Source organism: Terrapene carolina, unplaced genomic scaffold (assembly GCF_002925995.2).
Source record: "Terrapene carolina triunguis isolate 2854851 unplaced genomic scaffold, T_m_triunguis-2.0 Scaffold746, whole genome shotgun sequence".
In the NCBI taxonomy this organism is placed as follows: Eukaryota; Metazoa; Chordata; order Testudines; family Emydidae; genus Terrapene; species Terrapene triunguis.
The window spans coordinates 12,826-25,210 of record NW_020665097.1 but is presented as its reverse complement, the minus strand read 5'-3'; the positions used below and the strand labels follow the sequence as shown (position 1 = coordinate 25,210).

General features: G+C 54.6%; 1 protein-coding gene across 1 annotated transcript in view; it reads right to left on the bottom strand.

Annotated features, from left to right (window-relative positions):
• Positions 1-1,634: 1,634 nt before the first annotated feature.
• The window catches only part of LOC112104693 (low affinity immunoglobulin epsilon Fc receptor-like), a 13,410-nt gene continuing 2,659 nt past the window's right edge, over positions 1,635-12,385 (bottom strand). The window contains exons 2-6 of the mRNA XM_024197180.2: positions 11,738-11,851; positions 8,537-8,662; positions 6,748-6,893; positions 5,645-5,751; positions 1,635-1,855 (exon numbers count right to left, since the gene is read on the bottom strand). Of these exons, the coding sequence (XP_024052948.1) occupies positions 1,711-1,855; positions 5,645-5,751; positions 6,748-6,893; positions 8,537-8,662; positions 11,738-11,851 (638 nt within the window). The 3' untranslated portion in view covers positions 1,635-1,710. The remainder of the gene's footprint in view (positions 1,856-5,644; positions 5,752-6,747; positions 6,894-8,536; positions 8,663-11,737; positions 11,852-12,385) is intronic.

The following is a 12,385-nucleotide window of genomic DNA, read 5'->3' as shown; positions in this document are numbered from 1 at the left end:
AGACAGGCTGTGGCAGGGCCATGCTCAGCATGATGTAGAGTGCTCAAGTGGAGTCAGGCCTCCTGGGTTCTCTCCCCAATGCTGGGAGGGGAGTGGGGTCTAAGCAAGGCCTTGTCTACACTACAGAGTTTTGTTGGCAAAAGCTGCCCTTTCAAAGCTCCGGGAAGTATCTGACAGCTAGGGTGACCACATGTCCCGATTTTATAGGGACAGTCCCGATATTTGGGGCTTTTTCTTATATAGGCTCCTATTACCCCCCACCCGCGTCCTGATTTTTCACATTTGCTGTCTGGTCGCCCTACTGACAGCTGAGCGTGCTGCCCCATTTGGGGAACAAAGAGCAAATCATTCATGTGGAATGCTCTCGGAGGGAATCACAGAACCATAGGCAGGCAGGCAGGCAGGCAGAGCGGGCTGCGTCAGGAGTGACTGCTGTGCTGAGCAGAGCCGGGGGCTGATGTGGGGGGGGAGTGTCCCTCTCCCCCTGCTGCAGGATAGGCCTGCTGTCTTCTCCGCCCCCGACACACCACTCCTCCCTCCCTGCCCCCCACACTTCAGTTGAAAAAGCAGCTGACAATCTACCAGGATGATCCCAGAAGGATGGGATTGGGAAACCTGCATCATGTGATGCTGTACTTGCCCCATGAGGCATTGCAAACCCTTCCCAAAGCACCCTGCGGCCAGTTGCACAGTGGGATAGCTACCCATGGTGCTCCGCTCTCTTTGTCGATGCAAGAGCTGATAGTGTGGACGCACTCTGCTGACACAAGGAGCTAGTGTGGACATGCAACAGCGATTTTAATTAAAGCAGCATAACTTTTGCTGACAAAACTTTGTAGTGTAGACAAAGCCTAGTACTTAGAGTGGGTGGGGGAGGGGGTCTGGGTGTCTGGATTCCTGGGTTCTCTCCCCAGTCCTTCCACTGACTTGCTGTGTGACTTCAGGTGGGTGACTCACTGATGGATAAAAGCCTCATCCTGTCTAGTGCTGCTGGCTCTGGGCAGCCCCTGGCAGGAGGTACTCAGGGCCTGGCAGGGGCGAGCAGGGGGTGTCCAGGATCAGGCCCTTAGACGTAGAAGAGGGATTTCTGCAGAGTTCGGAGCGCCCAGTGAGCTGAACCCAGATGCACACAGATGTTCTCTCCACTGGCTAGGGAGACGCACCTGATACTCCTGCAGGAAACTGGAACTGCTGGGGGATCCCTGCCCTCAGTGCACAGAACTCCCTGTAACCTCACAAGCAGAGTCCTTTGGGCTTCAGAATTAAATGCCAGCACAGCCAATTAGTGCGGTACCCTGGGAACTAAACCTAGTGGGAACGAGGGACTCTGGAGAGCGATGGGAGAAACAGAGGGATTGTGGGTCTCATCATGCTAGGGGCTGACCACTTCCAACTTTAGTGGCAGTCAATGGTACTCAGCACCTGGCCTGGATCTTACATGACCTTTTCCAGGTGGCACAGCAAGTGCAGAGCTCTGAGCAGGACCCGGATCTGGCAGCCTCTCAGCTAGACATTGGGTTTTGCTCAGCTAGGAGGGAGGTTGACAGTTGAAAGTCCTCTAGATCTCACCGTATTCAGTAGCTCTGACTCAGCCTGGTCGCATTCAGCGAGGTGAGCTAGCCCATGAAGGCGGCCAGGGATCTGTTGGCTTTTATTGGCTGCTTAAAGAAAATAAACCTCAAAATGGCAAAATGTTTTCAAAGGTGAAAATTACACACAAAAGGGCCCAGCTCTTTCACAAACGAAGTTATAGTGATTCCCACAATCTGCGTTGCTCCAGTTGCCTCTGTCATCCCCTGTGAGATGGACGCAGCGTTTCTGAGTGTTAACACTGGGGTTCCCTGAAGACCAAGATCTGAAAGAGACGAGGGGAATATTTCCAGTGGCTAGAGCAGCTCCTGGGGAATCCGCTCTAGTCAGGAACATCTCCGTCATGGATCCACATGATCCAACAGAGCAACTTACCACAACTGCTGAAAGGGAAGACAGCAATACCTGTCTACCTACCCCCATATCACACATCTATCCATCCATCCCAGGCACTCCGCCTAGCGATCCCAGCACACACCTCCCGAATTATACATCCCCATGTACTCCCATCTGCCTATCTGTCCCCATTCACACCTACTTATCTGTGCCCATCCACTCCCCTACCTAGCCATCCCCATACCCTCCTACCAATCCCATACACCCATACTCTTCCATCTAGCAATCTACCTATCTATCCCCATACACACCCATCTATACCCACACTCTCTATCTATCCATGGGTGGCAGGTGAACCCCCACTTCGGGAAGGCTAGCCTCACGTCCCCGCCCCTTCCACCCAAGGCCCCACCCAACGGAGCCCCGAGCCACCCCCACATCCCCCACGGCTGGAGGAGCCCTGGCTGACCTGCCCCAGCTGCGCTGGCTGGCCTGACTCCCAGACCAGCCCGAGCCGCCCTGGCCACCCCAGCCTCTGGCTGTCGGACGGAGCCCCGAGCTCCAGGCCACTGGCAGGAGCCAGGGGAAGGAATAGCTCAGTGATTTGACAATTGGCCTGCTAGACCCAGGATTGTGAGTTCAATCCTTGAGGGGGGCCATTTAGGGAACTGGTGTAAAAAGCTGTCTGGGGATTGGTCCTGCTTTGAGCAGGGGGTTAGACTAGATGACCCTCCTGAGGTCCCTTCTAACCCTGTGATTCTGTGAGCCCCTGCTGGCTTCAGGGGGGCCTCAGGACAGAGCATGGGCAGGGCCATGGCCTGGGTTAGGGGAAGTTTAGCCTCCCCTGGCCTTTGATACCTGCTGTCTATCTATCTCCATAAACTTATACCTGTCTCTCCCGGGACACTCCCATACAACCATTCCCATTAGAGCTGGGTGAAATTTTTTCCATTTGAGAATCTGACACAAATTTGTTGACTAGATTTGGCCAATTTTTTTTTAGGGGGGGGGGGGACACAGGGTGAAGGGGGTGGAGGCACCGGGGTCAGTGGGGAAGATCAAGGCGAAGTGATGAGCTCCCTTTTGACTCTGATCCAGAGGAAACCTGCAGTGCTTCCCCCTGAGCCTACTTGGTCTGGGGTCTCGGAGGGATGGTCCGCCCCAGAGTGCAGCTACCTCAGGGTCCCAGCTCAGAGCAGAGCTGCCCTGCACTGCACACGGATCAGTGTCTGTGAATAAAGCTCACGTTCATCCCCGCTCCCCGTGCTAATCCCGTCCTCCCCACTGTAATCCTACCCAATGTTTATTGCAGGACCGCAGTGTGTTAGAGCCAGACTTTCTGGTGCTGAGCACCTGGCGCTTCCACTGAGAACAGCTGAGACCAGCTCCTGTTTGGGCGCCTCATGTCCTATTCTCCTCTATAAGGCAGGCTCCCTGGCTGGACTACATCTCCCACGGTGCACTATGGTATTCCCTCTGGAGGGGAGAGGTGGAGCATCCTCGGACTCCCTGGCCATGATGCGTCATGGGAGATGTAATCCTGCTGGGAGCTCATGGGGAGAATGATGACATACAGCAATTGAACTATGGTCTTCCCTCTGGAGAAGAGAGGCAGAGCATCATGGGAGCTGTAGTCAGGCTGGGGAGGCTGGCCCATAATGGAAAGGGAGAACATGCAGTAACTGAACTACAACTCCCATGAGGCACCAGGGCATTATTTCTGAAGGAAAATATTTGAGCTTGCACCCAAAATATTTTGCTTTTGGGGCATGTTTTTCAACAAAAAATCGAGATGTTTTGCAAGACGATGCAAAAAATGTTGAGTCAAAATCCCGATTTCCCATAAAAAGAACAGTTCAGTGGAAAATTTTCAATCTCCTCCATTGATTCCCCTGCTGGCTCTGGACCATGTAACAATGCTTGTTCCCAGCCATGCCAGCCTGAAGTCAGTTGGCTATTCCCTTCTCACCAGCCTGAGGGACCAGACTGCTTTGTGGGAGGAGGCCAGCCACCTCTCCTGCTCCAGGGGAGGGAGGGAGTGAGGTGCAGTGTATAGGGCCCTGCTGGGTTTGGAAGCAGGGCGAGGAGACAGATGAAAGCAGGCAGAGGACAATGAATGCTCGGGCATGTCTACACTACCAAGTTTACTCCTGGGGGAATTCTGCATCACTGCACACACACAGAATTCATGTCTGGTGCAGAATTTTTTTCCCCCACAGAAAATACGTTCTGCCCAAGAAGTGCTGCAGTTCCGCCTTTTGCCCACCAGAACAACTGTCTGGCCAGCAGTAACGGCTAGCAGCTGGTTGCGTTTGTTACAGCAGCCTGCTGGTGGAGCCAAGTTAGGAGGCACAGTGGGGCACACGGTGCTGCCAGGGGGTCATAGACTGGGGTTCAGAAGGACTAGTGAGGGGACAGACTGGGGTATGGGCTCAGGAGCTAGTGAAGTGACAACATTGATCCAGGGGCTGAATGAGAGGGGGGCTCCAGGCCACATGGGGACTGGGGGTAGGAGGGTTCTAGGGCCACACGGGGACAGAGGGTGCAGTGACACATGGGGACAGGGCCAGATGTGCCTGACTGAATGGGAGAGACTCATCTGCATGGGGGAGGCTCCCCAACTCCCTAACAATTTCTCCACTCCCAAAAGAAACTGTTTCATACTTCTCACACCTACACCCAACAACCCTCCAGGTTCACTCCTGGGCTCCTTCCCTCTCCCTCAGCTCCTCCATTACCCCTGACTTCCCCAAGCCTTTGCACTGCTTCTGAGAGGTGTGGAAATACAGTTCTGTATTGTAGTTTAAATGAATTACTCAAAGTTCTGTATTAATATGCCTAGTAAGGAATCTAGTTGTCAAAAAAAAAACTAACCATTTCCTGAATCTCTTTTTTTTTTGCATGTATTGTTACAGACATACTTGCTCACAGGTATTTTGAAATAAATTGCCAAAATAATTGTAACTGGTGTGATTATACTGTTATTTTGACAAATAAAATGTGCAGAATTTTGCAGAATTTTAATATACTGTCTGTAGAATTGTACATTTTTGGCACCGAATTTTAAAATTTTTGGCACAGAATTTTTAATTTTTTGGTGCAGAGTTCCCCCAGGAGTAAAAGTTAAGTCAACGTAAGGCAGCTTATGTTGACCTAACTATGTAAGTGTCACACTACAGTGTTCCTCTCACCACTGTAACTCACCTGCTACGCCGACCTAGTAAATCCACCTCAACGAGAGGCATAAGGCTTAGGTCAACATAGTCCAGGCGACGCAGTGTCTGTATAGACACTGCTTTACTTGCATTGCCAGTTGGCTGTCAGCATGGCTGACTGCAGGAGCCGTGAAATTGACAAGAAATGTCAATTTCACTGCTGGTAGGGTCCCTGTTTTGAAATTGAGTGGGGGTGGGGGTGTTCTGGCTGTGAGCCCCAGCAGTGCTGACAGCTGGAGCCTCACTGCCCGGTGCTGAGAGCGCAGGCTGAGAGCTCCCTGCAGAGGTCCCAGCTGGAGTCCCCACAGCTGGAGCCCGGGTGCCTCCCAGGCTCTCAGCCCCCCCAAACTGCCCGTCTTAAGTCGGTGCAAGCACTCCTGGTGAGGCCACACACCACCGACAGGAGGGCAGTGTGGACATGATAAACACAGTAATTGCTGGTGGCAGTACATAGACTAACATAAGTCGACTTAACTTTGTAGTGTAGACATGGCCTTACTCACGTGTATGATACCGGTGAGCCATCCACCCACGTCCAGCTTCCTTCTGCGCCTTTGTGGCTCAGGCCGATCCAGTGGTGAATGGAATTGATCCCCACTGTCAGGAATGCCTAAGGGTGGGGGGGAGAGGGAGAGATGCACAAAGCAGCAGCTATTTGTTTCCTACCTGGGGTTCTGCAAACCACCAGGGGCCTGCGTCCCACGGGGCCTGCCCAGCCCTCTGTCACCTGCCTTGCCCAGCTGTTGTGCTGAAACCGCCCACCCCACCTGCAGGCACACAGACCAGACAGCCAGGCGGGAGCAGGGGTGGAAGCGAGCAGCCATTGCAACTGGGAATGGGCTGTGAGGTGAAATGGGGTTATGGGGTTGTCCCCACGGACCGCACGGGGCCAAGAGTGGGCACGATCTGTGAGTCCGTGACAGGGGTTATGGATTTACCCTGATGTAAAAGAGACAGGATCTGGTCACGGGGCTTTGTCTGGATCCCAGCAGTGTCTCCAGGTAACAATGTGCACCTATGCCGAACGGTTCTGGCCACACACACCCTGCAGAGCTGATCACAAAGGCTGGGGACTGGAGGATAACCCCCACTGGGGGCCGCATCGGTGGGGGTGGTTGGGTGAGGGGCCTGCAAGTGGGGTCATGTCTCTTCTGGGATTGCAGGAGCTGGGGGGCTGAGCGGGGATTGCAGTGGCTGTGGGAGGGATGCGGGGCTTGCAGGAGGCAGGGGCTGGTGGGGCTTGCAGGGGTGGGAGGGCGCTGCTGGGGCTTTGTGGCAGAAATCCCTAGAGCGACCGTCTGCTGATTTCTCTGGCGCTCGTCTGCAGCATCTGCTGTGCCCAGGGGACTTGGGGCAGGGAAGTAAGTCCCTGCAATGTCCTCACAGCACAGGGCCCAGGGTCAAGCAATGCAGCTGCCCTCCTCCCGCTGGGGATGCTGGGCTGGATCCAGAGGCTGCAAGGCATGGGCCCAGCAGGCTGGGGGAGCTGTCTGCAAGCACTGGGATTATAGCAGCAGTTTGGGCCTGGGAGGAGAGATCCCAGGCAGGTGGCCCAGCACTGCGCCCAGTTCTGCCTCTCCCCAGGGGCAGGAGGATGGGCACCTACCTGCTCCCACGGGCTGCTGATGACAGCTAGCTCTGCACTGTGGTTGCTGCACGAGTTCCTGGCCATTTCCCAGGGCTTCTTTTCAAGGGAGAAAAAGTAGCATTTCTTCTGGAACTCCTCCCAGCCATGCGGGCAGCACGGGATCCCTGCAACACAGGCTGCAGCTCACCCAAGGGCACAGAATCCGTGCTGGTAACATCCCGCTAATCCTGCAGCCCAGCCCAGGCCAGCCCCGACGAGTATCCCGGCCGGCTGCTCGCTTCCAGCCAAGGAGGCTGCGGAACAGGAACAGACCCTGTGGTTCTGCAGCTCCCAGCCCGCGCTACACACTCTCACCAGCTGGGGCCTCCTGAACTCCTGTCTGGACACAGCCAATTGCGCTGCCTTCGTGCAGGAAACAGGCTGAACTGAACGGAAGGTTTTGACATTTGTTTTCATTCCAATGCAAAATGAAGCCAAGACTGGCCCAGAAGAACCCATGGCCCAGCGGAGAGGGCACCAACCAGGGGCATGGGAAAGCCAGGGCCAAGCCTCTGACTCAGGTAATGCAGGGACTTGAACCTCGGTCCCCCACCACCCTGGCACGTGCCCTGAACGCCCAGCTCTAGAGTCATTCTCGGGGGGCAGGGGAGGGGGGAGAGAATGTGCACATGCACATGAGTGACTGACCCTAGAGCCCCCTGGCTTGGGCACTCGCCAGGGTGGTAAAAGACCCAGGTCTGCGTCCCTGCTGTGCCTGGTTTGGTCCCCCACATCCCAGCTGCATGCCCCAGGCCATGCCCAGAATGAGGTGGGACTTCCTATCGCTGCTTCTGACCAGAGCTTCCACCACGGCCCTGGCAGACCTTCCCATGGAGCATTTAGTCAAAACTGACCCGTTTCTTTGAAAAGCTTCGGTTTTGATGAATCGCCGTTTTCCTGGGAAAAAAGGTTTTGTCCAAAAGTTCCCAACCCGCTGGTCTCCCCTCCAGGTGAGAGCCGAGCTCTGAGTCCTCTCCACCAGCCCCCACACTCCCACCTCCCACAGCAACCCCCCCCTCCCCAGTCCCTAAGGAGCCTGTCATCCTGCTCAGGGGAGGAGCGTGTGTGCCATGGGCTGTGATCCCAGAGTCCTGGTCTGAGACACACAACCTTCCTCCTCCTCCCCCCCCCCACCTCAGATTGTTGCCTGGAGCGTTTGTTCCTGTTTTGCATCCGTCGGATCTTGAGAAATCAGGATCCCAAGTAAAAAAATAAACAAGAAATTGTCACTGTGAGAAACCAGCTCGGCCAGAGCAAAACCACCGCTACAGGAAGCCTTAGTCACCCTGACTTACACCCAGGATCTAGCACCTACAGCTCAGCTCAGTCACAAGAAGGATTTGAGGGGGAAAGGAACATCCCAGGTTTGTGGGACAGTCACTTCTACAGTTGAGATTGAACCTGGTACCATGAGCACCCAGCTCCAGCCATGTGAGGTCAAGGAGTGGCTCCCTCAGCTGGTGGCAGTAATAGGCTATTATCCTCTATGCAGCGTAGGTGCTGAGACAAAGCAAATCAGCCCCTGTCTAAACCCTCTTCAGGTCTGAACGTGACCCGGACTATGTGAAAGTTCTGATCCGGATCTGGATCTAGATCCCACTTTGGGTCCATCTCAAGGCCACTGATCCTCCCCCTGCAGGGTGCGTGGATGCAGCACTGGCATGCGGGAGGTTCTTCTGTCACCTCCCTGGCCCTCCTTGGTGCAGAGCTGGCTGCCTGGAGCCTCCATCCAGACACATCAGGCAGCAGGCCCGGGACCAGCACTTACATTTCAGGAGCATGAGCAAGAAGGCGGCCGTCGACACCAGCAGAGACACCCCCACCAGGGCGTAGAGGATGCCTAAGGACTTTCTCCCACAGCCTCTCTGCTCTGCTGCCTTCGGGGTGGAGACAGCTGCAAAGAACAGCGACATCAGCGGCTAGAGCACGAGTCAGCAGAAGAATAGCTGGTGTAATCTCTACCCATGCCACCAGCCACGGGCAGGAGAATGACCTACATGTGCAAGATAGTGGGAGAGGGGTCTAGTGATTAGAACATGGGGGGAGGGGCTGGGAGTTAGGACCCCTGGGTTCTATCCCCAGCGAGGGGAGGGGCAGATGGGGCTGGGAGCCAGGGTTCCTGGGTTCTATTCCCCCCTCTAGGAGAGGAGCAGGGTCTAGTGGGTGCCCCCCACAGCACCAGAGAGTGCAGTCTGGGGTGTGAACTGTAAAGAGGAGAGAACAGAGCCTTCTTTGTCCCCATCGGACCCCGAGCCCATCACCATGGTGTTTGGGCTTGTTTGCCTCGCTACGCTCCCAATCCTTGAAAGCACTGATGACTCTCCGCTCCTGCCGGGGTCCAAGGGCACTGCGGGGACTCAGCACCTTTGAGAATCCAGCTCTTCGAGGCCTTGTCCACATAAGTGAGTGTGTTAAACTGGTGTGACACACCAGGGCCTGGTCTATGCAAAAACTTTCCCTGGTTTAACTGAAGGTGCAATTTCACTCCCCTTTATTTAAACTGGGGCTGCTTGTGTGTGAACACTCGTAAATCGTCTTAACACCAGCTATCAGCACCGATTTCAGTGTTCACTAAATCACTGATTTGCACTAAATCGGTTTGTAAATCGATTAAAACGAAACTGGTGCAACTTAGGTGCAGACAAGTCCCTAGTGTAGACATGTTTGAGTCAATTCAAGAGGATCTTACAGAGCTGTATCTTAAGCAGATTACAAAGGACTCAGCTGCATGAAAAAGGCACATCGGTTTCAGCAGAGATGTGAATTTAAACTGCTTTAATTAAACCAGTGTAGACACTTATTTCAGCTTAACAGCTGCTTTCTTCAGTTAGTTTCAATTGATTAGGAGCAGGGTTGAAAAACCCAAATAAACCAAAAATCAGAACATCCACCTTTGTCTTCGCTAGGAAAAAAAGGGAGTGTTCTTACCTTGTGACAGCTAGAACGGGGTAACGCCCGAGGCCTGATCTACCCTACAAAGCTTCACCGGCTTAGCTATGTTGGCTAGGAGTGTGCAAAAACCACACACGTGCTCATGCCGACACAGCAATGCCAGCAAAACTCCCAGTGTAGACACAACCACGTGAAAAGAAGAATGCTCCTGTGGGTGTGGCTAATGTCGTTTGGGGAGGTGGTGTCCACCAGCCCAGGAACACCTCCAGCTGGCCGACCTAGGGCACTCGGCTGACACAGCTATATCGCTGCAGGCTCTGAAGCGTAGACAAGCCCCCAGAGGAGAGAAGGCAGCCTGGAGCTTTCCCATGGGTCAGTGGGTTGAAGTAGCAACCACGGGAGCCAGGGGTTCACCTCAACCTGCTAATTGATGGAAGCTCCAAGCTGCCCTGTCTCCACAGGGACGCCCCCCTCTCTTAGTTAGCGGGAGTTTTCCTAGTGGAGACGCTGCCTCGGGGGGCTGTGCCAGTTCTGAGTCAAGTCAGGACAGCTCTCCTACGCCGACGGTGCCAGGCCAATGGCAGGCGCCCGATGCCAACGTCGGCTCGTCCACCAAGCTGGGCGGGTTTCCTGGAACCAGGGGGCCTGGACGTGGTAGCTTCTGTATGGAGCACATGGCACCCACCAGGGCTCCCTGTGTGCCAGCCTCCCATCCCCCAGCAACTGCCCACCCCCTCCCCCAAGCCAGGTGCTCTGGATGCCCACCATCCCCCCTCCCCCAACCAGGGTCCCCCATTTTTCCCCATGCCAGGAGCTCTGTGTGCCCCCCCCACCACCACCCCATACCAGGGTCCCCCATTTCTCCACCTGCCAGGGCCTCTGTGTGCCCCCCATTCCCTCTCCCCCCATACCAAAGTCCCCCATTCTGCTCCATGCCAGGGGCTCTCTGTGCTTCCCATTTTCCCCCTGCCATGCCAGGGCAGTGGTTCCCTTTCTCCTGCCTTTGGTCTCTGCACTCCCATGTCCCCGGCTCTCTGTCACTGCTGACAGCTGCCGTTTAAGGCTCCAGCATTGCTAGTTATTACCCTCATAGCTGCAACTGAAAATGACACCACCTAGTGGATTCCTGACCGGGGACAGACCCTGGGGCTGGCACACCGGCAGTGTTCGCCCCGCCGCAGGCGTCACCAGAAAAGCCACAACTAAAGCCAATGATGTTATTGTTCTCATTTGTAAAGCTCTTGGAGATCCACTGATGAAGAACACTAGAGTTGAGCTGAGAGTTAACCCGGCAAAGTGCTGAGAGCCTCCGGGGAGATCTCTCTCACTGCCTCTGCAATCCATACATTGAACCCTGAGTGCACTGAGTGCATTGGGTTGTTTGCCCAAGGAGGGGGCTTGGGGGGGTGTCATCAGTTTAATTCCTGCAAATGCCCCATTTGCTCACCCAAGCATGAGACACTGAGCCAGGCAGAGCCCGAGAACGCATGCCAGCACCACGCAGGGCAGCAGTGCTGTAGGGGCTGGGTTTCAGTTCTAATGGGATCGTTTCCCTGGAACAAGGATTATTTGTGTCCAGCCCAGTCAGGGGACCCGCTAAACTCGCCTTTGCAAGCCTGAGCATCTCCTCTGAGCTCTAGCTGCTGTGTCTAGGCCACAGCCCTTGGTATTCTGCACCCATGGAAGTGGCTGCAGGATTTGGCCCAGCTGCATCATGCTCCAGAAACCTCAACTTTCATTTAAAAATAAAACCATCGGGAAGATTTTCAAAGGCACAAGTGGGAACCTAATTCCCACTGGGGGGGGGCAGTGGGAGTTGGGCATCCAACTTCTCGTACTGCCTTTGAACAAATCCCCTTTGGCAGCGGAGATAACACTGGACACAGGACCCAGGTGTGACTGATGCAGAGAGGCTGCCTGAGTCTGCAGAGAGCCTGAGCCAATTGCTCTTCATTTCCATCTGTAGCCTCACATTAATGCCAAACCCAGACATCAAGCCCGGTTGTGCTGACCCATCAATTCTGTGACCCACACACTTCCCGTGCTCTGTGAGATGCAGCTCAAGTGAGTCACCCACCTGGCTCTGCCTTTGCTTGCCACTGGGGCTGCATCTGAGGCTGGGATGGTGGCTGATTGGGATCGACGTTCTCATAATCCCTCTCGCAGTCATCCTCAAAACTGCCCATCGAATCTAGAGGCAGAAAGAGGGTTTTCTAGAACAGCCATGGACCTGTTTTATTGTCTGTTCTGGATCACAAAGCATTTAAAACCCAGACTCCTCCCCAGGCCCGGATGCTAGGTTCAGTCACTTCCCAGCCCAGCTTTGGCTTTCGCTGTCATTGTTATTATTATTTATCTGTATTGCAGATGCACCGGAGCCCCAGCCATGGCCCAGGACCCCACTGCACCAGGCTCTGTATAGACCCAGGTCCCTGCCCCAAAGAGCTTCCAATCTAAGGCAATCAAAGCTGTTCACAACCCACAGAGTCAACCACTGACCTGGGCTGCCAGAATGTCTACAGCTGCAGGGATGTTTATGGGAATCCCTGGGCAAAATCCTTGTTCTCAGGGCTGAAAATTTGCCCTCTAAGGATTCGCTTACCCTCCCTCTGCCCAAACCCTTCACCTGTGCTCTCTGGAGAGTGTAATTTTAGTTGGCTAAACCAGGTATTCATCTCTCTATCCCCATACACCTCCCTATATCTATCCACCCCCATACACCGTA